This window comes from Thalassophryne amazonica, chromosome 17 (assembly GCF_902500255.1).
Source record: "Thalassophryne amazonica chromosome 17, fThaAma1.1, whole genome shotgun sequence".
Taxonomy (NCBI): domain Eukaryota; kingdom Metazoa; phylum Chordata; class Actinopteri; order Batrachoidiformes; family Batrachoididae; genus Thalassophryne; species Thalassophryne amazonica.
In genome coordinates this window covers 4,931,424-4,956,178 of record NC_047119.1, presented here as the reverse complement: position 1 = coordinate 4,956,178, position 24,755 = coordinate 4,931,424, and the positions used below count along the sequence as shown (strand labels likewise).

The 24,755-nt window shown below is 43.4% G+C and overlaps 1 protein-coding gene across 4 annotated transcripts in view; it reads right to left on the bottom strand.

Annotated features, from left to right (window-relative positions):
• Positions 1-22,732, bottom strand: part of LOC117529636 (proteinase-activated receptor 1-like) — a 43,555-nt gene extending 20,823 nt beyond the window's left edge. For all 4 annotated transcript variants that reach the window (XM_034192473.1, XM_034192475.1, XM_034192474.1 and 1 more), the window contains exon 1: positions 22,571-22,732. In XM_034192473.1, coding sequence (XP_034048364.1) covers positions 22,571-22,628 — 58 coding nt within the window. In that variant the 5' untranslated portion in view covers positions 22,629-22,732. The remainder of the gene's footprint in view (positions 1-22,570) is intronic.
• Between the last annotated feature and the right edge of the window lie 2,023 nt (positions 22,733-24,755).

Below are 24,755 nucleotides of genomic sequence, written 5' to 3'. Positions count from 1 at the left end.
CATTTAGGTCATTCAACAAAACTGTTTCTGGCTAAGATAACACATTTTACTTGGGTGGAAATACTTAATAAAGGAATGTGTTGTGTGGGCCGCCAGAAGAGGAGGTACTGCTGGCCCACCACCAGAGGGCGCCCTGCCTGAAGTGCGGGCTTCAGGCACGAGAGGGCGCTGCCGCCACGGACACAGCCGGGGATTACAGCTGTCACTCATTATCTCCTGACAGCTGTCACTCATTCATGCTTCATCAACTTACTCCATAAAACCCGGACATCATCTCCACCTCATCGCCGAGATATCGTCAAACCGTTCAGGTAGTATATTCTCAGCTGTATTCAGTAGGTACTACTGCACTCGTTATTGTGTTCCTGTTTTGGAGGTGGAGGTGTCTTACACACCATTAAGGAACTGTCGCTGCTTGTATTTGCTGGGTGTGCACACACCCATATCTTATTGTCTCTGCTCCCTGCCAGCAGTACCAGATCCGACCTCCGAGGGCGGTGGCCACCTGGGGACTCGGGACTTGGCGGCTCCAGTATTCTCCGGGTTCGATGGCGGAGGAAATCGTGTGGTTCCGGTTCATCTCAGGACAGACGTCTTCTATCCTCGAGCCTGCCCACACGTCACCCTTGTGATTGACTGTGCAAAATTTCACATTCCTCTGTGTTGTGCTCATTCACAACAGTAAAGTGTTTATATTCGACTCTTTCATTGTCCGTTCATTTACGCCCCCTGTTGTGGGTCCGTGTCACTACACTTTCACAACAGAATGTACTGGTTGATTGTGACGATGGAGGAAAATCGGCATAAAACAAAATGATCATGGTCAATAATCAGTTTATTTCTGCTAAGGAGCTCTGCCTGGAAACATTTAATTACAGTCATTCTGCCTCTCGCCACTTTGGACTGGAATCGGATCCAGATCCTTTTTTTAGTGACAATATCAAGCGACATTGCAATTATTTCACAGAAGAACAATTTAATGATTATAAAATCAATGATGGAGATTTTTCAATAATACATTTTAACAGTAGAAGTCTCTCCCGGAATTTTTCAAGTATAAATGATTGTTTGATAACATCCAAGTGATTGCTATATCAGAAACATGGTTAACTGATGTCAATCAAAATTTAGTACAGCTGGATGGTTATCAATTGTTTCTGGTTAATAGACAGATGAGAAGAGGCGGAGGTGTGGCATTGTATGTAAGGTCTGATTATAACTGCAAACTAGTCAATAACATGTCATATAGTTGATAATAATATGGAATGTGTTACAGTCAAAATTACATCTATAAATTCAAATAATACGGTTGTTAGTTGCATATACAGAGCTCCTGGAGCAAATATCGATACCTTTGAAGAAATAATTATGGGAATGTACAACAAAATTAATAAGAATGCACATTTATTCATCTGTGGTGATTTTAATATTGATTTTCTAAATCTCACAATCATCCACAAACTACCTCGTTCATAAATTTATATTCTTTGGGATTATTTCCGACTATCATTTGTCCAAGTAGAATAACTTTGAACTCAACAACCCTTATAGATAATATCCTAACTAATGTCATATCTGGTAATCTCAGTGCGGGACTACTGGTAAGTGATATTAGTGATCACCTGCCAGTGTTCACTGTTTTTGCATCACATGGTCGAGTGTTTCGAAAGGATTTTAAAAGGTTGAGTAGAAAAGTCACACCAATAACTATTGACAATTTAAGGGAGGATTTACTATGCCAGAATTGGAATGAAGTTTATGTTGATGATGTTGATGAATCCTATGATGGTTTCATTTCTATTATTTCCAAGTTATATGATAAACACTGTCCTCTTGTTGACAAAATATACATTAATTGATACAGCAATAAACCATGGATAACCAAGGGACTTCAGAGGGCGTGTAAAAAGAAGAATTTACTGTATAAACAATTTATAAAATTAAGAACAAAGGAAGCTGAAAGTAAATATAAAATATATAAGAATAAATTAATTTATATTATGAGATTTAGTAAGATATTATAGTGAGTTACTTGTTAAAAATAAGAATAACATAAAAAATACATGGAACATTTTAAATGAAATAATAAAAAAGAACAAAAATGTTAGAGATTATCCTTCTTTTCTTCTGATAATACTGTGATTGATGATAATGAGTCCATTGCTGACCATTTCAACGAATATTTTGTCAATGTGGGGAAAAATCTTGCTAGTAATATTGATTCATCGAGCACCAACTCTTGGGAAAATAAGATAACATTCAATAAATCTGTGTCAATGTTTATTGGTGGAACTAATGAAAAAGAAATAATTGATCTGGTGCATAATTCCAAAAGCAAGAAATCAACCGACGTCAACAATCTGGATATGGCTTTTTTGAAAAAAATTATTGATTGTACAGTAAAACCTTTCTGCTACATTTGTAATATCATTAAGTTCTGGTAAATTTCCTTCTCAAATGAAGATAGCTAAAGTAATACCTCTGTTTAAAACTGGTGACAAACACACCTTTTCCAATTACAGACCTATCTCACTTTTACCACAATTTTCCAAAATACTAGAAAAAAATTTTGTAAAAAGACTGAATAATTACTTACTAAAGCATGAGATACTCTGCGAAGAACAATATGGATTTAGAAAATCTAGGACTACTTCACATGCATTGATGGATTTTGTGGAAAATATAGCGACTGCAGTTGATAATAAACAATATACAGTAGGTATTTTTTTTTAATTTACAGAAAGCGTTTGACACTGTTAACCATTAAATATTACTAACCAAATGACAGAAATATGGAATCAGAGGACTGGCATATGACTGGATAAATAGTTATTTACATGGTTGGTCTCAGTATGTTCAATATAACAACATTGACTCTGAACTCCGGGAAATTACGTGTGGGGTGCCCCAGGGTTCAGTGTTAGGTCCTTTGTTATTTATACTGTATATAAATGATATACAGTATACCTGTATAACCTCCTGGTTCTCTCCCTCAGCCCCAACCAGTCCCAGCAGAAGACTGCCCCTCCCTGAGCCTGGTTCTGCTGGAGGTTTCTTCCTGTTAAAAGGGAGTTTTTCCTTCCCACTGTAGCCAAGTGCTTGCTCACAGGGGGTCGTTTTGACCGTTGGGGTTTTACATAATTATTGTATGGCCTTGCCTTACAATATAAAGCGCCTTGGGGCAACTGTTTGTTGTGATTTGGCGCTATATAAAAAAAAATTGATTGATTGATTGATTGATATAAGTTGGGTGTCAAGAGCACTGAGGTGTGTCCTTTTTGCAGATGACACAACTGTGTTCTGCAGTGGTGATAATCTTGAACAGCTTCTGGATACTGTGGAAAATGAATTGGATAAATTCAAAGCTTGGTTTGACGCTAACAAATTGTCACTCCACCTTGGAAAAACTAAATGTATTATATTTGGAAATAAACTTGTACCTAAATGTAAAAATGTAACCATTAACAATATGGAAATAGAGACAGTAACTGAGAATAAATTCCTAGGTGTTATAATTGATAATAAACTCAGCTGGAAACCACATATAAATTACATAAAATCGAAAATGTCCAAATCTATTGGCATCATGTACAGGGCCAAGGACATACTGTCACAGGAACGGTTACTTACTTTATATCATTCTTTAATAGTGTCACGATTTTGGCCAGCTCTGGGCTTCAATCCCTATTTTTCCTCCTTCTTTTACTCACCGTCTGCCCCAGCTCTGTTTTAATAGCCATTTTTCTTGGGTTTATTGTGTTTTATTTTGCTTTGCTTCTTTGCTACTTTTATACTTTAGCCATTGTCCGGTTTTGTTCAGCCAGTTTGTGTTTCCATTGTTTACCATTTGTTTATTTTGTCCATCTCATTTGTGTTATCAGTTATGCAGTAGTATCATGTTTTGTTTTCTGTTAATTATTAGTCTTTGTTTGTTTTGTCATCTGCTTGTATTCTTCAATCATAGTCAGCTCCAGTTCAGTTTTGTCTTAGTGTTTATTTTCCGATTCAGTTCTTATGTAATTTATCTGTTGGGAAAGTGTAGTGACACGGACCCACAACAGGGGGCGCAAATGAACGGTCAATAGATGAGCCAAAATATAACAATTTAATGTTGTGAATGTGCACAATGAACATACAGACAATCTCAGAATATCATAACAGTCAATACACAAAGGTGACGTGTGGGCAGGCTCGAGGATAGAAGACGTCTGTCCTAAGAAGAGCCGGAACCACACGATTTCCGCCGCCCCAGAACCTGGTGAATACTGGAGCCACCAAGTCCCGAATTCCCAGGTGATCACCGTCCCCGACTGTTGGATCTGGTACTGCTGGCGAAGAACAAAGACAGTCAAGTGTGGGTGTGTGTACACCCAGTAACAACAACGGTGGGAATGCCACCTCCACTTCTCACTCAGAATGCTGAGGTATTTACAGTGATCCCTCAGAGGAAAAGAGTGCCGTCCTGCACTCACTCAGCCTCCACAAGAAGAGGGACCAGTACTCCTGCAAACACTCACAATATACAGCTTATTAGAAACACAAATGGCTGAGGATATTACCTCCAATGAAGTATGATATCTCGGCAACGAGGTGGAGATGACGTCTGGTCTTTATGGAGTGAGATGATGTTGAGTAGATGGGTGACAGCTGTCAAGAGGTAATGAGCGACAGCTGTCCCCCGGCTGTGTCCATGGCGGCAGCGCCCTCTCGTGCCTGAAGCCCGCACTTCAGGCAGGGCGCCCTCTGGTGGTGGGCCAGCAGTACCTCCTCTTCTGGCGGCCCACACAACAGGACCCCCCCCTCAACTGGCGCCTCCTGGCGACCGACCAGGTTTGTCGGGGTGTCGGCGGTAGAAGTCGGCCAGGAGGGCCGGATCCAGGATGAAGCTCCTCTTCACCCAGGAGCGTTCTTCGGGTCCATACCCCTCCCAGTCCACCAAGTACTGGAACCCCCAACCCATCCGACGGACGTCCAGGAGCCGGCGCACCGTCCAAGCCGGCCCCCCCGTCGATGATCCGAGCAGGAGGGGGCGCCGGTCCGGGAGCACAGAGGGGTGAGGTGTGATGAGGTTTGATACGTGACACGTGGAAAACTGGATGGATTTGCAGTGAAGCCGGGAGTTGGAGCTTCACTGCGGCAGGACTGAGGACTTTGAGGATCTTGAAGGGGCCAATGTACCTGTCCTGGAGTTTCGGGGAGTCCACCTGGAGGGGGATGTCCTTCGTGGAAAGCCACACCTCCTGCCCGGGCTGGTAAGCAGGGGCCGGGGATCGCCGGCGGTCTGCATGGGTCTTCGCCCTCGTCCGGGCCTTCAACAAGGCAGAGCGGGCGGAGCGCCACACCCGACGGCACTTCCGCAGGTGGGCCTGGACCGAGGGCACACCGACCTCTCCCTCCACCATGGGAAACAACGGGGGCTGATACCCCAAACACACCTCAAATGGGGAGAGGCCGGTGGTCGAAGACACCTGGCTGTTATGCGCATACTCGATCCAGGCCAGATGGTTACTCCAGGCCGTCGGGTGTGCGGATGTGACGCAGCGGAGGGTCTGTTCCAGTTCCTGGTTGACCCGCTCTGCCTGTCCGTTCGTCTGTGGATGGTACCCAGACGAGAGGCTCACGGTGGCCCCCAGTTCCCTGCAGAAGCTCCTCCAGACGTGTGAGGAGAACTGGGGACCACGATCTGAGATGATGTCGGAGGGTATCCCATGCAGACGGACAACGTGGTGGACCAGGAGGTCTGCTGTCTCCTGGGCTGTTGGGAGCTTCGGGAGGGCCACGAAGTGGGCCGCCTTGGAGAAAGGGTCCACTATTGTGAAGATGGTGGTGTTGCCCTGGGACGGCGGGAGGCCCGTGACGAAATCCAGGCCGATGTGGGACCAGGGGCGATGAGGCACCGGCAGCGGCTGGAGGAGTCCTTGGGCCTTTGTGTGTACTGCCTTGCCCCTGGCACAGGTGGTGCAGGCCTGGATATATTCCCGGACGTCTGCCTCCATAGACGCCCACCAGAAGCGCTGCCGGACAACTGCCACGGTCCTTCGCACCCCTGGATGACAGGAGAGCTTGGAACCGTGACAGAAGTCCAAGACTGCAGCTCTGGCCTCTGGTGGGACGTACAGACTGTTCTTCGGACCTGTTCCTGGGTCCGGGCTCCGTGCCAGGGCCTCCCGGACGGTCTTCTCCACGTCCCAGGTGAGGGTGGCCACGATAGTGGACTCAGGCAGGATGGGCTCCGGTGGATCCGACAGTGCAGTTTTGACCTCCTCTTTCGTGTACCCGGGACAAGGCATCCGACCTCTGGTTCTTGGTCCCGGGGCGATAGGTGATCCGGAAGTCAAAACGCCGAAGAACAGTGACCAGCGGGCTTGCCTGGGGTTCAGCCGCTTGGCGGTCCTGATATACTCCAGGTTCCGATGGTCACTGAAACCGTGAATGGCACAGACGCTCCCTCCAACAGGTGTCTCCACTCCTCAAGAGCCTCTTTCACCGCAAGGAGTTCTCGATTGCCGACGTCATAGTTCTGTTCAGCCGGGGTCAACCTGTGTGAAAAGTAGGCACACGGGTGAAGTACCTTATCGGTCTCTCCGCTCTGGGACAGCACGGCTCCTATCCCTGAGTCAGAGGCGTCCACTTCAACCATGAACTGGCAGCTAGGGTCGGGCTGCACCAAAACTGGCGCAGTAGAGAACCGTCGTTTCAACTCCTTGAATGCGGCTTACGTCACCGATCGACCAGGTGAAGGGGACTTTTGGAGAGGTCAGGCTGTCAGGGGGGCTAACTACCTGACTGTAGCCCTTAATGAGCCTCCTATAGAAATTAGCGAAGCCGAGGAAATGTTGCAGCTTCCTACGGCTTGTTGGTTGGGGCCAATCTCTCACCGCCGCAACCTTGGCCGGATCAGGGGCGACAGAGTTAACAGGAGATGATAAACCCCAGGAAGGACAAAGACGTGCGGTGAAACTCTGCACTTCTCGCCCTTCACAAACAGTCGGTTCTCTAACAACCGCTGCAGGAACCTGACGTACATGCTGTACATGGGTCTCAGGATCCGGAGAAATAGATGAAGAATATCGTCCAGATATATGAAGATGAATCGGTGCAGGAAGTCCCGCAAGACGTCGTTAACCAAGGCTTGGAACGTCGCGGGGGCGTTGGTGAGGCCGAACGGCATGACCAGGTACTCAAAGTGACCTAATGGGGTGTTAAATGCCGTCTTCCATTCGTCTCCCTTCCGGATCCGAACCAGGTGATACGCATTTCTAGGATCCAGCTTAGTAAAGATTTTGGCTCCATGCAGGGGGGTGAACACGGAATCTAACAATGGCAACGGGTATCGGTTGCGAACCGTAATCTCATTCAGCCCCCTGTAATCAATACATAGACGAAGTCCGCCATCTTTCTTGCCCACAAAAAAGAAAACCTGCCCCCATCGGGGAGGTGAAGTTCCGGATCAGCCCGGCAGCTATGAGTCCCGGATTGTAGGTCTCCATTGATTCGCGCTCAGGTCGTGAGAGGTTGTACAGCCTGCTGGACGGGAACTCAGCGCCTGGAACCAAATCAATGGCACATCATACGGACAGTGGCGGGGAAGGGTGAGTGCCAGATCCTTACTGAAGACGTCAGCAGATCGTGGTACTCAACCGCACTGCCGTCAGATTGGGAGGGACTTTGACCTCCTCGCTTAGCCTGTGAACCGGGAGGAACCGAGGATCCTAACACCCCCGATGGCAGTTTCGCTCCACTGAACCACCACCCCAGATGGCCAATCAATCCGGGGATTGTGCTTCAACATCCATGGGATGCCCAAAATCATGCGGGAGGTAGAAGGAGTTACAAAAAACTCAATCTCCTCTCGGTGGTTTCCAGACACCACCAGAGTTACTGGTTGTGTCTTGTGTGTGAGTAAAGGGAGGAGGATGCCATCTAGTGCCCGCACCTGCAACGGCGAAGGAAGCGCCACCAGAGGGAGCCCTACCTCCCTTGCCCATCTGCTGTCTAGCAGATTCCCTTCTGACCCCGTGTCCACCAGTGCTCGGGCTTGAAGGGTTAAATCCCCGCTCAGGATTGTGACTGGGAGTCGTGTGGCAATTTGTGTGTGTCTCACTTTAATGTTTTGACCCCCCCTTAGCCCAGTCTCTAAGGGCGAGTGTTGTCGTTTTTGGCCGTTTGGGGGCAGTTTCTCTGAGTGTGCTCAGTTGAGCTGCAGAGAAAGCACTCTCCACGGATCAGCCTCCCCATTTTGGCCCTGTGCGTTTCCCTAACAACGTCAGCAGGGGGAGCTGTTGCCCCACAAAGCGCTGCGGCTGTGGAGCGTGGGGAGGGCGGCCCCTTTTCGAACCCGGAAGGGAGAGGGCAGCGCGTATCCGGTCACGTCCTTCGCCTTGCTCCCGACGGCGTTCCTCCAACCGATTGTCTAACCGTATGACGAGATCGATAAGCCCATCTAAATCCCGCGGTTCCTCCTTAGCTACCAGCTGCTCCTTCAGAACCAACGACAGTCCGTTTATGAAGGCGGCGCGGAGCGCAACGTTATTCCAGCCGGACCTCGCAGCCGCGATGCGGAAGTTGACTGCATAAGCGGCTGCGCTCTCGCGTCCCTGTCTCATTGACAGCAGCACGGTTGAAGCGGTCTCTCCTCTGTTAGGGTGATCAAACACTGTTCTGAACTCCCCCACAAAACCCAGTGTATGCTGATAACAACCGTGAGTTCTGTTCCCAGAGCGCCGTAGCCCAGGCGCGTGCTTTACCCCGAAGCAGAGCAATCACATAAGCTATTTTACTAGCATCTGACGCGTACATGACGGGACGTTGTGCGAAGACAAGTGAACACTGCATAAGAAAATCCGCGCACGTCTCCACACAACCTCCGTACGGCTCAGGAGGGCTTATGTATGCTTCAGGGGATGGTGGGAGGGGTTGTTGAACCACCACTGGAACGTTTATATCCTGCACAGGGTCGGCAGGAGGATGAGCCGCAGCAGCGCCCTGAGCGCTCGCCGCCATCTGTGCGGAGAGAGCCTCCACCCTGCGGTTCAGGAGGATGTTTTGCTCAGTCATTTGATCCAACCGAGCCGTAAAGGCGGTGAGAATGTGCTGCAGCTCACCAATCACGTCTCCTGCAGACGCCTGCGCTCCCTGCTTTCCCATTGGTCATTCAACAGCCGGGTGACGCCCCTCGGAGTCCATGACGCTGGCCGAGATATCCTGTTGGGAAAGTGTAGTGACACGGACCCACAACAGGGGGCGCAAATGAACGGTCAATAGATGAGCCAAAATATAACAATTTAATGTTGTGAATGTGCACAACGAACATACAGGACAATCTCAGAATATCATAACAGTCAATACACAAAGGTGACGTGTGGGCAGGCTCGAGGATAGAAGACGTCTGTCCTAAGAAGAGCCGGAAGCACATGATTTCCGCTGCCCCAAGAACCTGGTGAATACTGGACGCCACCAAGTCCGAATTCCCAGGTGATCACCGTCCCCGACTGTCGGATCTGGTACTGCTGGCGAAGAACAAAGACAGTCAAGTGTGGGTGTGTGTACACCCAGTAACAACAACGGTGGGAATGCCACCTCCACCTCTCACTCAGAATGCTGGGCCAGCAGTACCTCCTCTTCTGGCGGCCCACACAACATTATCTTCTGTTATCTACTGGTTCGCTTTTTGTTCTCATGTTCATGCTTCGTTCTGGTCTTGTTCATTATGGTATTTTATTCTGTTCTTAGTTGCTGTTCATGCTCGATTCTTAGTCCTCTGTTTCTGTTTGATCTCTGTTCTCAGTTTGCCCTCACGCCCATCTGTTTTGGTTCACTTCACATCACTGCACCTGCCTCGTATCTTTCACTCACACTCTTGCCACCATGTGTCTTTGTCTATTACATCACTCCACTCTGTGCTTCCCTTCCTTCACTATCTTGCACAGTGTTTAATCTTTGTCCAGTAGCCACACCCCCTTTCTAGAATCTTCCCTCCACACATGCACCTTGTTACCTAATCAGTCTGCACATGCACTTCGTTTACACCACCTGTTATTTAAGCCTCCACAGTCTCACAGCTCACTGCCAGATTGTTGTCTTTGTACACTTTCCAGCGCCCATCACAGTCCTGTTTTTGTCTTGCCGTGTACCGAACTTTGCTCTGTTACCTCGACCTTGCCTTTTGCCTCATCCCAGATGTCGGTGTTTGCTAGTGCCTCTGACCCCTGCTTGTTTTTGACTGCGCCTCAGCCTGATCCTGTTGGTACCTCTGCCACGGTGACTGACCAAATGTGTGCCGAACCTTTGCCTGAAATAAAGACCATGTTTTCTCTTTCACCTAAGTCAAGTCTGGGAGTCTGTATTGCGGGTCCAGCCGCCCCGGGTGACGGGCTCCTGCCCGTCCTGACAAATAGCACCATATATGACATATTGTATTGAGTCTTGGGGGTAACACTTACAAATCAAACACCAATCAAATATTTCTCTTACAAAAACGTGCCATTAGAATAATCTGTAACAAACATTATCTTGAGTCAACGCATTCTCTGTTTACGACTTTAAATTTATTGAAATTCAGAGATTTAGTGGATTACATCACAATACAAACTTTGTACAAAGCTAACAACCAAGCCTTACCACTTCATGTCCAGAACCTGTTCAAGATGAGGGACTCTGAATATAGTTTACGAGGATGTGCTGTATTCAAGAAGCCTCCTATACGCACTAATGTAAAGGGTTTTTGCGTTTCAGTTAAAGGGGTTAAGGTTTGGAATGAATGTCCTGTTGAAATTAGATTATGTGGTTCTTTAGTTTGTTTTAAGAAACATTATAAAAATTTTATAATTTCCGGATATAATGAAAAATATAATTGAATTAAATAACATATAAATATGATGTACGAGGTCTATTAGAAAAGTATCGACCTTATTATTTTTTTTCAAAAACCATATGGATTTGAATCACGTGTGATACATCAGACATGCTTGAACCCCTCGTGGGCATGCAGAGTTTTTTTCACGCCTGTCGGTTACGTCATTCGCCTGCGGGCAGTCTTTGAGTGAGGAGTCGCCCCACCCTCTCGTCGATTTTTTCATGTTTAGGAATGGCTCAGAGACTGCTGCTTTGCTTGATCAAAATTTTTTCAAAGCTGTAAGGCACAACTGAGTGGACACCATTCGATAAATTCAGCTGGTTTTCGGTAAAAATTTTAACGGCTGATGAGAGATTTTGGTCTGGTAGTGTCGCTTTAAGGACAGCCCACGGCACATATATGTATATATATATGTATATATATATATGTGTATATGTATATATATATGTATATATATGTATATATATATGTGTATATGTATGTATATGTGTGTATGTGTGTGTGTATATGTGTGTGTGTGTGTGTGTACTATATATATTTTACTTTTGTGGTAAAAGGGGTGGGTGTTTAAGCTTTTGCTTCTGCCTACACCTTTTCCATCACACAGGTTCACTGTCCTATTTGAGTTGTTTGTTATTGTTGAGTCTTTGTGATAAATAAATTAATTCAATGCCACCGGTGTGCATCCTTTCACCCCTTTTGTTTGTTCTGTACACAAACGTGCCGGAGCAAGCATACGGGGCCTCATGCTATTAAATCTGCTGATGAATTAGTCATAGTGTCACTGCTGCAGGTTGATGGCGAACAGCCAAAACAATGAGATTTTTTTTTTAGTTTTTATGAAAGTTTCTTTTGCTACTCCTCCCACGTTTGTTCAAACTTCACAAAATGTGGCAGCACAATGTTAGAACCAAGCCACAAAAAAGGTAGCAAATCTTCTCATGATTTTTATATATATATATATATATATATATATATATATATATATATATATATATATATATATATATATATATATATATATATTCAATTCAATTCAATCAATTTTTTTATATAGCGCCAAATCACAACAAACAGTTGCCCCAAGGCGCTTTATATTGTAAGGCAAGGCCATACAATAATTATGTAAAACCCCAACGGTCAAACGACCCCCTGTGAGCAAGCACTTGGCTACAGTGGGAAGGAAAAACTCCCTTTAACAGGAAGAAACCTCCAGCAGAACCAGGCTCAGGGAGGGGCAGTCTTCTGCTGGGACTGGTTGGGGCTGAGGGAGAGAACCAGGAAAAGACATGCTGTGGAGGGGAGCAGAGATCGATCACTAATGATTAAATGCAGAGTGGTGCATACAGAGCAAAAAGAGAAAGAAACAGTGCATCATGGGAAACCCCCCAGCAGTCTACGTCTATAGCAGCATAACTAAGGGATGGTTCAGGGTCACCTGATCCAGCCCTAACTATAAGCTTTAGCAAAAAGGAAAGTTTTAAGCCTAATCTTAAAGTAGAGAGGGTGTCTGTCTCCCTGATCTGAATTGGGAGCTGGTTCCACAGGAGAGGAGCCTGAAAGCTGAAGGCTCTGCCTCCCATTCTACTCTTACAAACCCTAGGAACTACAAGTAAGCCTGCAGTCTGAGAGCGAAGCGCTCTATTGGGGTGATATGGTACTACGAGGTCCCTAAGATAAGATGGGACCTGATTATTCAAAACCTTATAAGTAAGAAGAAGAATTTTAAATTCTATTCTAGAATTAACAGGAAGCCAATGAAGAGAGGCCAATATGGGTGAGATATGCTCTCTCCTTCTAGTCCCCGTCAGTACTCTAGCTGCAGCATTTTGAATTAACTGAAGGCTTTTTAGGGAACTTTTAGGACAACCTGATAATAATGAATTACAATAGTCCAGCCTAGAGGAAATAAATGCATGAATTAGTTTTTCAGCATCACTCTGAGGACAAGACCTTTCTGATTTTAGAGATATTACGTAAATGCAAAAAAGCAGTCCTACATATTTGTTTAATATGCGCTTTTGAATGACATATCCTGATCAAAAATGACTCCAAGATTTCTCACAGTATTACTAGAGGTCAGGGTAATGCCATCCAGAGTAAGGATCTGGTTAGACACCATGTTTCTAAGATTTGTGGGGCCAAGTACAATAACTTCAGTTTTATCTGAGTTTAAAAGCAGGAAATTAGAGGTCATCCATGTCTTATGTCTGTAAGACAATCCTGCAGTTTAGCTAATTGGTGTGTGTCCTCTGGCTTCATGGATAGATAAAGCTGGGTATCATCTGCGTAACGATGAAAATTTAAGCAATACCGTCTAATAATACTGCCTAAGGGAAGCATGTATAAAGTGAATAAAATTGGTCCTAGGCCAGAACCTTGTGGAACTCCATAATTAACTTTAGTCTGTGAAGAAGATTCCCCCTTTACATGAACAAATTGTAATCTATTAGACAAATATGATTCAAACCACCGCAGCGCAGTGCCTTTAATACCTATGGCATTCTCTAATCTCTGTAATAAATTTATGGTCAACAGTATCAAAAGCAGCACTGAGGTCTAACAGAACAAGCACAGAGATGAGTCCACTGTCCGAGGCCATAAGAAGATCATTTGTAACCTTCACTAATGCTGTTTCTGTACTATGATGAATTCTAAAACCTGACTGAAACTCTTCAAATAGACCATTCCTCTGCAGATGATCAGTTAGCTGTTTTACAACTACCCTTTCAAGAATTTTTGATGAGAAAAGGAAGGTTGGAGATTGGCCCTATAATTAGCTAAGATAGCTGGGTCAAGTGATGGCTTTTAAGTAATGGTTTAATTACTGCCACCTTAAAAGCCTGTGGTACATAGCCAACTAACAAAGATAGATTGATCATATTTAAGATCGAAGCATTAAATAATGGTAGGGCTTCCTTGAGCAGCCTGGTAGGAATGGGGTCCTAATAAACATGTTGATGGTTTGGATGAAGTAACTAATGAAAATAACTCAGACAGAACAATCGGAGAGAAAGAGTCTAACCAAATACCGGCATCACTGAAAGCAGCCAAAGATAACGATACGTCTTTGGGATGGTTATGAGTAATTTTTTCTCTAATAGTTAAAATTTTGTTAGCAAAGAAAGTCATGAAGTCATTACTAGTTAAAGTTAATGGAATACTCAGCTCAATAGAGCTCTGACTCTTTGTCAGCCCGGCTACAGTGCTGAAAAGAAACCTGGGGTTGTTCTTATTTTCTTCAATTAGTGATGAGTAGAAAGATGTCCTAGCTTTACGGAGGGCTTTTGTATAGAGCAACAGACTCTTTTTCCAGGCTAAGTGAAGATCTTCTAAATTAGTGAGACGCCATTTCCTCTCCAACGTACGGGTTATCTGCTTTAAGATACGAGTTGTGAGTTATACCACGGAGTCAGACACTTCTGATTTAAAGCTCTCTTTTTCAGAGGAGCTACAGCATCCAAAGTGTCTTCAATGAGGATGTAAAACTATTGACGAGATACTCTATCTCCCTTACAGAGTTTAGGTAGCTATTCTGCACTGTGTTGGTATATGGCATTAGAGAACATAAAGAAGGAATCATATCCTTAAACCTAGTTACAGCGCTTTCTGAAAGACTTCTAGTGTAATGAAACTTATTCCCCACTGCTGGGTAGTCCATCAGAGTAAATGTAAATGTTATTAAGAAATGATCAGACAGAAGGGAGTTTTCAGGGAATACTGTTAAGTCTTCATTTCCATACCATAAGTCAGAACAAGATCTAAGATATGATTAAAGTGGTGGGTGGACTCATTTACTTTTTGAGCAAAGCCAATAGAGTCTAATAATAGATTAAATGCAGTGTTGAGGCTGTCATTCTCAGCATCTGTGTGGATGTTAAAATCGCCCCACTATAATTATCTTATCTGAGCTAAGCACTAAGTCAGACAAAAGGTCTGAAAATTCACAGAGAAACTCACAGTAACGACCAGGTGGACGATAGATAATAACAAATAAAACTGGTTTTTGGGACTTCCAATTTGGATGGACAAGACTAAGAGACAAGCTTTCAAATGAATTAAAGCTCTGTCTGGGTTTTTGATTAATTAATAAGCTGGAATGGAAGATTGCTGCTAATCCTCCGCCCCGGCCCGTGCTACGAGCATTCTGACAGTTAGTGTGACTCGGGGGTGTTGACTCATTTAACTAACATATTCATCCTGCTGTAACCAGGTTTCTGTTAGGCAGAATAAATCAATATGTTGATCAATTATTATATCATTTACCAACAGGGACTTAGAAGAGAGAGACCTAATGTTTATAGACCACATTTAACTGTTTTTAGTCTGTGGTGCAGTTGAAGGTGCTATATATTTTTCTTTTTGAATTTTTATGCTAAATAGATTTTTGCTGGTTATTGGTGGTCTGGGAGCAGGCACCGTCTCTACGGGGATGGGGTAATGAGGGGATGGCAGGGGGAGAGAAGCTGCAGAGAGGTGTGTAAGACTACAACTCTGCTTCCTGGTCCCAACCCTGGATAGTCACGGTTTGGAGGATTTAAGAAAATTGGCCAGATTTCTAGAAATGAGAGCTGCTCCATCCAAAGTGGGATGGATGCCGTCTCTCCTAACAAGACCAGGTTTTCCCCAGAAGCTTTGCCAATTATCTATGAAGCCCACCTCATTTTTGGACACCACTCAGACAGCCAGCAATTCAAGGAGAACATGCGGCTAACATGTCACTCCCGGTCCGATTGGGGAGGGGCCCAGAGAAAACTACAGAGTCCGACATTGTTTTTGCAAAGTTACACACCGATTTAATGTTAATTTTAGTGACCTCCGATTGGCGTAACCGGGTGTCATTACTGCCGACGTGAATTACAATCTTACCAAATTTACGCTTAGCCTTAGCCAGCAGTTTCAAATTTCCTTCAATGTCGCCTGCTCTGGCCCCCGGAAGACAATTGACTATGGTTGCTGGTGTCGCTAACTTCACATTTCTCAAAACAGAGTCGCCAATAACCAGAGTTTGATCCTCGGCGGGTGTGTCGTCGAGTGGGGAAAAAACGGTTAGAGATGTGAACGGGTTGGCGGTGTACACAGGGCTTCTGTTTAGGGCTACGCTTCCTCCTCACAGTCACCCAGTCAGCCTGCTTTCCCGGCTGCTCGGGATCTGCCAGGGGGGATCTAACGGCGGCTAAGCTACCTTGGTCCGCACCGACTACAGGGGCCTGGCTAGCTGTAGAATTTTCCACGGTGCGGAGCCGAGTCTCCAATTCGCCCAGCCTGGCCTCCAAAGCTACGAATAAGCTACACTTATTACAAGTACCGTTACTGCTAAAGGAGGCCGAGGAATAACTAAACATTTCACACCCAGAGCAGAAAAGTGCGGGAGAGACAGGAGAAGCCGCCATGCTAAATCGGCTAAGAGCTAGTAGCTACGCTAACCTAGCGGATTCCTAAAAACACGCAAAGTGAATAATGTGTAAATAATTTAGAGGTGATTCAGCAGAAGGAGTGCTTTAGTTAAGGCACGTAAAGATTACACTGGGAAACAAATCGTAATCTAGATAACTAGATCAATCTAACTGCGCAGATTAAACAGCTAACAGATACAGAAAAACACCGCTGTGCTCCGGAACAGGAAGTGATACAATACCGCAGTGAGAGCCAACCACCAGTAGAGGCAAGCAAGAGGATATATATATATATATAATTTTTTTTTTTTTTTTTTTTTTTTTGCTGCAATTGACTGTCAAAGTTGAGTCGGTGTGAATTATTTCATTAAATCTGCAATAGCTCATGTGGACGTATGCAAACACTGACATAAACTGGCCACTACCATAAACGCAACAGTAATGTGCACCACATTGCGTTGCTTCTCAAAAACATACTTATATACCACAAGGTGGTGCTATAATAACACTTTTACCTTTTGCCGAATAAGTGCTGAACCATATGACACAGAATCAAAGTTCTTGGATATTTGGGTTTCATAGAGTGTTCTGGATTTAAGAGCATCAGTATCACCTATTTGGTAATGCTATTCACTGGATTTGGCAGTGAAATATTTAATCAATTTGAATTGTTTCAAAATGTGTTTTCCTACTCCTTTGAAATTTGAATTTTCAACAAATGTGGCCTGTACAATATGGACTTAAGAAAAATCTGACATGCAGCAACCTGACCGGGTGCAGTAGACTTTTGGCAATAATTTGTTAACCCTGTGGTCTAAAATCAAAATTCTGTGATCTGTATTTCTTTGAAGGCTATGTGTCTAACCACATAGGCCACGCCCATTTTTGTTTTAATTTTTATATTTTGCTACACCTTCTACATTGAGGCATTGATGTCTTTTCCTGGTTCTCTCCCTCAGCCCCAACCAGTCCCAGCAGAAGACTGCCCCTCCCTGAGCCTGGTTCTGCTGGAGGTTTCTTCCTGTTAAAAGGGAGTTTTTCCTTCCCACTGTAGCCAAGTGCTTGCTCACAGGGGGTCGTTTTGACCGTTGGGGTTTTACATAATTATTGTATGGCCTTGCCTTACAATATAAAGCGCCTTGGGGCAACTGTTTGTTGTGATTTGGCGCTATATAAAAAAATTGATTGATTGATTGATTGATCCTCATTCTTAATTATAATAATAATATTAAAACCTGGGACATACAATGTTTGAATCTATCCAAACAAATGCTAAGAATTGAGTTTCTCCTCACTTTACCACAGTTGCCTGCCAAAGTGGGTGAAGTTTTTTCTTTTTTTTTTCAGATAAATCTGCTATAGCCCACAAATGAATTACTGTATTGAAATCAAACATTGTGGACTTGATCACTGTATAGACATATGCAAAAAAAAAAAAAGATATACAAAATGAACTGATGGGGGCAGTAAAACCACCACAATATACTTTTGGCAATAACCACTGCATGGAGCCGCCAGCCATAAAGAGAACACGAAGACGAGAGAGGAGGGTTACAGATGTTTTGAGCATGTGACAGAGCATGGACTTTTTATTACATGTGAAATTCCTTATTTATATATATATATATATATATATATATATATATATATATATATATATATATATATATATATATATATATATATATATATATATATATATATATATGCATGCATGCATGCATGCATATGTATCACACACACAACCCCAATTTCAATGAAGTTGGGACGTTGTGTAAATTGTAAATTAAAGCAGAATACAATGATTTGCAAATCCTCTTCAACCTATATTCATTCAACCTATATATTGAATACGCCACAAAGACAAGATATTTAATGTTCAAACTGATAAACAAATGGATGCCTGCAACACGTTTCAAAAAAGCTGGGACAGTGGTATGTTTACCGCTGTGTTACGAGGTATCTTATAAAACTAACTGGCAGTTTTATATAATAAAAAAAAAAACTATATGGATTTGATTGACATGCCATTACACCAATTATGCTTGAACCCTCGTGCGCATGCGTGAGTTTTTTCGCGTGTCAGTGACGTCATTTCCCTGTGGGCAGGCCTTGAGTGAGATGTGGTCCCGCCCTCTCGGCTGAATTCCTTTGTTTCACACGCTGCTCGCGTTGCTTTATCAAACTTTTTTCTGGACCTGTGAGGAATATCCGAGTGGACACTTTTCGAGAAATTAAGCTGATTTTCGGTGAAAAGTTTAACGGCTGATGAGAGATTATGGGGTGTTACTGTCTCTGTAAGGACTTCCCACGGACCGGGACGTCGTGCAGCACTTCCAGGCGCCGTCGTTGGCCTGTTTCGAGCTGAAAACATCCTAATTTAAGGCTTAATTCACCCAGGACGTCGTGAGAGAACAGAGAAGATTCAGAAGAGGCCGGCATGAGGACTTTATGCGGACATTCCACTGTTTAAGGACATTTTTTAATGAAAGACGTGCGCGCAAATTCGCCGAGTCATTTCCGTGACGACTCGGTGAATCTGTGTGCGCCGCGACAGGAAAAACACCTCCGTGTTGAAAACCATTTGTAAAATTCAGGCGGCTTTTGATGGCTTTCAACAAGTGAGTAACTGAGCTTGGGCATGTTCCAACTTGCCCGTTAAGGTTTCCAACACGGAGGTGTTTTTCCTGTCACGACCCCCCCGCGCTCGGGTCCGGCCCGACACGCGACTCTGCCCACACGTTCTTTCATTACAAAATGTTAACAATGGAATGTCCGAATAAACTCCTCATGCCGACTTCTTCTGAAAGTTCTCTGTTCTCTCATGACTTACTGGGTCAACAGAGCCTGAAATGTGGAAGTTTTCAACTTGAAACAGCGAGATGCTGCCGCCTCGAAGCACAGATCGCCGTCAGGCGCCGTGGGCCGTCCTTACAGCGACACTACCAGACCAAAATCTCTGATCAGCCGTTAAAATTTTTATCGAAAACCAGCTGAATTTATCGAATGGTGTCCACTCAGTCGTGCCTTACAGTTTTTGAAAAAATTTTGATCAAACAAAGCAGCAGTCTCTGAGCCATTCCTAAACAATGAAAAAATCGACGAGAGGGTGGGCGACTCCTCACTCAAAGACTGCCCACAGGCGAATGACGTAACCGACAGGCGTGAAAAACCTCTCGCATGCCTACGAGGGTTCAAGCATGTCTGATGTAATCACACGTGATTCAAATCCATATGGTTTTTGAAAAAAATAATAAGGTCGGATACTTTTCTAATAGACCTCATCCATCACCTTTCCTTCTAACAACACTCAATAAGCATTTTGGAACTGAAGACACTAATTGTTGAAGCTTTGTAGGTGGAATTCTTTCCCATTCTTGCTTGATGTACGACTTCAGTTGTTCAACAGTCCGGGGTCTCCGTTGTCGTATTTTGCGCTTCATAATGTGCCACACATTTTCAATGGGCAACAGGTTTGGACTGCAGGCAGGCCAGTCTAGTATCCGCACTCTTTTACTACGAAGCCACGCTGTTGGAACACATGCAGAATGTGGCTTGGCATTGTCTTGCTGAAATAAGCAGGGACGTCCTTGAAAAAGACGTTGCTTGGATGGCAGCATGTGTTGCTCCAAAACCTGGATGTACCTTTCAGCATTGATGGTGCCATTACAGATGTGTAAGTTGTACATGCCATGGGCACTAACACACCCCCATACCATCACAGATGCTGGCTTTTGAACTTTGCACTGGTAACAATCTGGATGGTCTTTTTTCTCTTTTGTCTCGAGGACACAATGTCCATGATTTCCAAAAACAATTTGAGTGGACTCATCAGACCACAGCACACTTTTCCACTTTGCGTCTGTCCATTTCAAAGGAGCTCGGGCCCAGAGAAGGCGGCGGTGTGTCTGGATATTGTTGATGTTTGGCTTTCACTTTGCATGGGTTTGCATGAGTTTTAACTTGCACTTGTAGATGTAGCGACGAACTGTGTTAACTGACAATGGTTTTCTGAAGTGTTCCTGAGCCCACACGGTAAGATCCTTTACACAATGATGTTTGTTTTTAATGCAGTACCGCCTGAGGGATCGAAGGTCACGGGCATTCAATGTTGGTTTTCAGCCTTGCCGCTTACGTGTAGAAAGTTCTCCAGATTCTCTGAATCTTCTGATTTTATTATGGACTGTAGATGATGGAATCCCTAAATTCCTTGCAATTGAACGTTGAGAAAACTTGTTCTTAAACTGTTGGACTATTTTTTTACGCATTTGTTCACAAAGTGGAGAGCCTCACCCCATCTTTGCTTGTGAATGGCTGAGCCTTTTGGGGATGCTCCTTTTATACCTAATCATGACACTCACCTGTTTCCAATTAACCTGTTCACCTGTGGAATGTTCCAAACAGGTGTTCTTTGAGCATTCATCAACTTTCCCAGTCTTTTGTTGCCCCTGTCCCAGCTTTTTTGAAACGTCTTGCAGGGATCTATTTCAAAATGAGCAAATATTTGTACAAAAACAAAAAAGTCTGTGAGTTTGAACATTAAATATCTTGTCTTTGTGGTGTATTCAGTTGAATATAGGTTGAAGAGGATTTGCCAATCATTGTATTCTGTCTTTATTTACATTTCACACAACTTGGTCCCAACTTCATTGGAATTGGGGTTGTGTATATACGAGGTCTGTTAGAAAAGTGTCCAACCTTATTATTTTTTTCAAAAACCATAAGGATTTGAATCATGTGTGATTGCATCAAACAAGCTTGAACCCTCGTGCGCATGCGTGAGTTTTTCCACGCCTGTCGGTTGCATCATTCGCCTGTGAGCAGGCTTTGAGTGAGGAGTGGTCCAGCCCCCACGGCGGATTTTCATTGTCAGGAAATGGCGGAATGATTTGGGCTTTTTTCCATCAGAATTTTTTCAGAAACTGTTAGAGACTGGCAGCTGGAAACCATTAGAAAAATGTATCTGGCTTTCGGTGAAAATTTTATGGGCTTTACAGAGAATAAGGACTGTTACTACAGCTTTAAGGATGGCTTTAAGGACGCTCGGCGAGCCACGCTCCGTGCCACCATCGAGAGCCACAAACCACCGGATCATTTCTAAACGGATGGCTCTGTGGATCCGAGACAAGTCGTGTGCACTTTCTCTGGTTATCACAAGAGCTGGACATCGGCCATTTTCCGGCAGATTTCACTTTTAACAAGAGATTTTGTCATGGAAAGCTGGGCGGAGGCTTCGCGCGTCACGACCGATTTGCTGATGGAGCGAGACAAAGGAACACCTCCGTTTTGGTCTCACAGGATGGCTTTGAGATGGCGTTCAGACAGCTGTCAGTGTTTTTTCCATTGAGTGATTATCCGAGAAACTGTGGATGTGCCTGGACATGCCAGAACATGTCCCGTGAGGCTTCATCACGGCGTTGCTTTGCGCCAAGCGGCACCGCCGCGACGCGCGGAATTCCTCCGCACGTCTGTCTCAATGTGCCGAAAAAGTGCTGATGTCCATGTCTTTTCACAATTCCTGTGCTAGTCAGACAACGTCCCGGATAAAACACAGCGTCCAGTTTGGAAATGAACGGCACATTCCACTGTTACAGGAGTTTTTGTCATGGAAAGAGGAGCGGAGGCTTCGCGCGTCGCGGCAGTGCCGCATGGCACACAGCAACGCCGTGATGAAGCCATCCGTTTAGAAATTAAGCCATCCATTTAGAAATGATCCGATGGTTTGTGGCTCTCGATGGCGGCACGGAGCGTGACGTGCCGAGGGTCCTTAAAGCTGTAGTAACACTCCTTATTCTCTGTGAAGCCCGTAAAATTTTCACCGATTAAATTAAGTGAAAGGTGCTTGGCCTCCTTCAGTCACTGCTTGCAGATATATTAAAAAATTCAGATTATATGAAAGAATATTCAATTATATGAAATTATTTTCCATTCATTTCTGAACATCCTGAAATAGAAAATTCAAGGGATAATTTTGACTAGAAGACAGATTGTTGCCTTAACTTTTACATACATTATATATATATATATATATATATATATATATATATATATATATATATATATATACACACACACACACACACATCTGCTTGAACACTGTGAGCTTGAGGTACATGATTAGTAGGAAAGTAAATTTTATTTATGTAGCACTTTTCACAGATTAAAAATCACAAAGTGCTTCACAATTGTGACTTCAAACGTGACTTCAAATTGTAGAATCATTTCGTTTTTGGATAGACACACACATATACATATTATTTAGTCATTTATGTATTTATTTGTTAGTAAAATAAGTATAAGATAGTTGAAGCAGTCTTACCGTTCGGCTGGGCGGCAGACACAGAAAACAAAAGTAGCAGCAAAGCCTGTAAAAACATCTCTGCTAAAAAAGTACAACACACGAACTGGTCTAAATCCAAGCGTCCTCTGTTCCTGTTGCACTTTGTAGCTTTTTTATTCCACTGATGTGATCCAGATGGTGTCAAAGTTCAGACGAGCCGTCGCCGCCTTTTCCCGCCCCGCAGTCTGCACGCGCACACAAAACATTCCTACACATGACGTCATTTTGACCACTGATCTCATTTACAAATGTCCCTCAATCAATGACACAAAACAAGGTAAACAAGGGAGATTTAAATAAAACTTGGTTAAATTAACTGCAGCGCGCATTCACAGGTATCGTACGGATTCCCAGATAGGTTTATTTTATTTATTTTTATTATTAAGTGCCTCTGCCCTTAAATAAAGGTTATAATAATAATAATAATAATAATAATAATAATGATGGTGATGATAACCTGTAAAGTAATCCCAACACAATAAAGTTAATCTTATTACTCTGTTTTGTTTTTTGTTTTGTTTTTTTTGTTTGTTTGTTTGTTTGTTTTTATAATAGCACACATAAAGACAACTGAAAAATGTCAGTAAAAATGATACTGTTGGAGAACTCTCATGGAAAGGAACAACAACAAAAAATTCTACGTACCTTTTTTAATCCTGTCAGATTAGGTCACAAATGAATAATAATAATAAAAAAAAACATAAAAAAAAAAAAACTAGGCCAGAAAACCACATTTTAAAATTTGATTTGATTTTGATTTTATTTTATTTGTATAATAATGTAAAATCAAAAATATATTAAAATGCAGGGTAACCCAAAAAAGCAACAGATGCACTTGTTTCCATCATGGCCCAGTATAAAATAAAGTGTGATTGGTGCAGTACATCTACAAAGGATGCAAGATGCTTCATTAATTAATTCTCGTCTTCAGAGTCCCATGATCCTTTGTGCACATGGGGGGTTCCAGTACCACAGTAACATAGCACAGAGATTCATTGTTTCCTTGCAGTTATTGGGACATAAAGACCTTCTGGAATGGGAAGATTGATGTCACATAATTTGCGTGTGATTCATCGTGGGATTTAATCATAATAAAAAAAATCTATATAAACATTAACTTTGTATATTTGAATACCTTCAGTGACCACATTTCATCCTTATTTTTCCTTGTGTGTGAGGAGCTTGACCTGGAACCCCGCCCCCATGTGTGCAAAGGATCATGGGTCCATAAAAGAGTACATTCCCTTTGTATGAACAGCAAAAATGTAGATGAGGGAGTGAGTTAGTCCATCCCAACCATGTTGTGTAGGACATTACTCAAAAACATGCCACTCACAGAATTTAAGAAAGAGTGAATAATGTGGATAAATTGATTAGATTGTGGTGAATTTTGATACACCAGATAAATCCTGAAGTAACTTTGTTTTACCAATGTACTATTCCACAGAGTCCATAGATTTGCCTCTCACATTAGTATTAGTCAACAAGCAGAGTTCAGATAGCAGCTGGTAGCAGAAACATGATCCCCTGCACACAAACTATAGAATGGGAAAGTAAAACTGTAATAATGAAAGAATAGATAGAATGTGTGTCTGGGAATGGTGTCAATATGTTTTGTCATTACTATAAATAAAATAATTAGTGTTCATAGACCAACCACTTAAACTGCTGCTTCCATTCACTCCTACGTTTTTGTTTAAGAGTCACCATTTGTGTTTCTGGCTCAAGTTGTGTAATCATGTTAGCAGTTTATGTAAGGTTGGTAAAGCCATACTTGAAAATACCACAGATATCAGTACTCGTTAGTCAGTGAAGAGTACAACTCTCACATAGAACTGTTTGGTAACAGTACCATTATTGTATAGTTTAGTGTGTTTGTAGCTTTTTTAACACAAAGACGTGAACGATTGGAGTGTCTGCAGAACTATACAGTAGGAATTTGAATTATGGAACTTGCAGCATGTTGGCCACATGTGATAGTTGATAGCCACAGAACATCTTTTTAAGGCCAGGGGCTACTGGGCCATTGTTAAGGGAGAACTATGCAACTTTTTTACCTTAATATTATAGTTTGGGAGTCATTGTAATCACGAAATTACTTAATTTGGGGCAACTTATAACAGGAAACCAGCCTTGCAACTTCGGTGTCCTTTGAATGAGAATG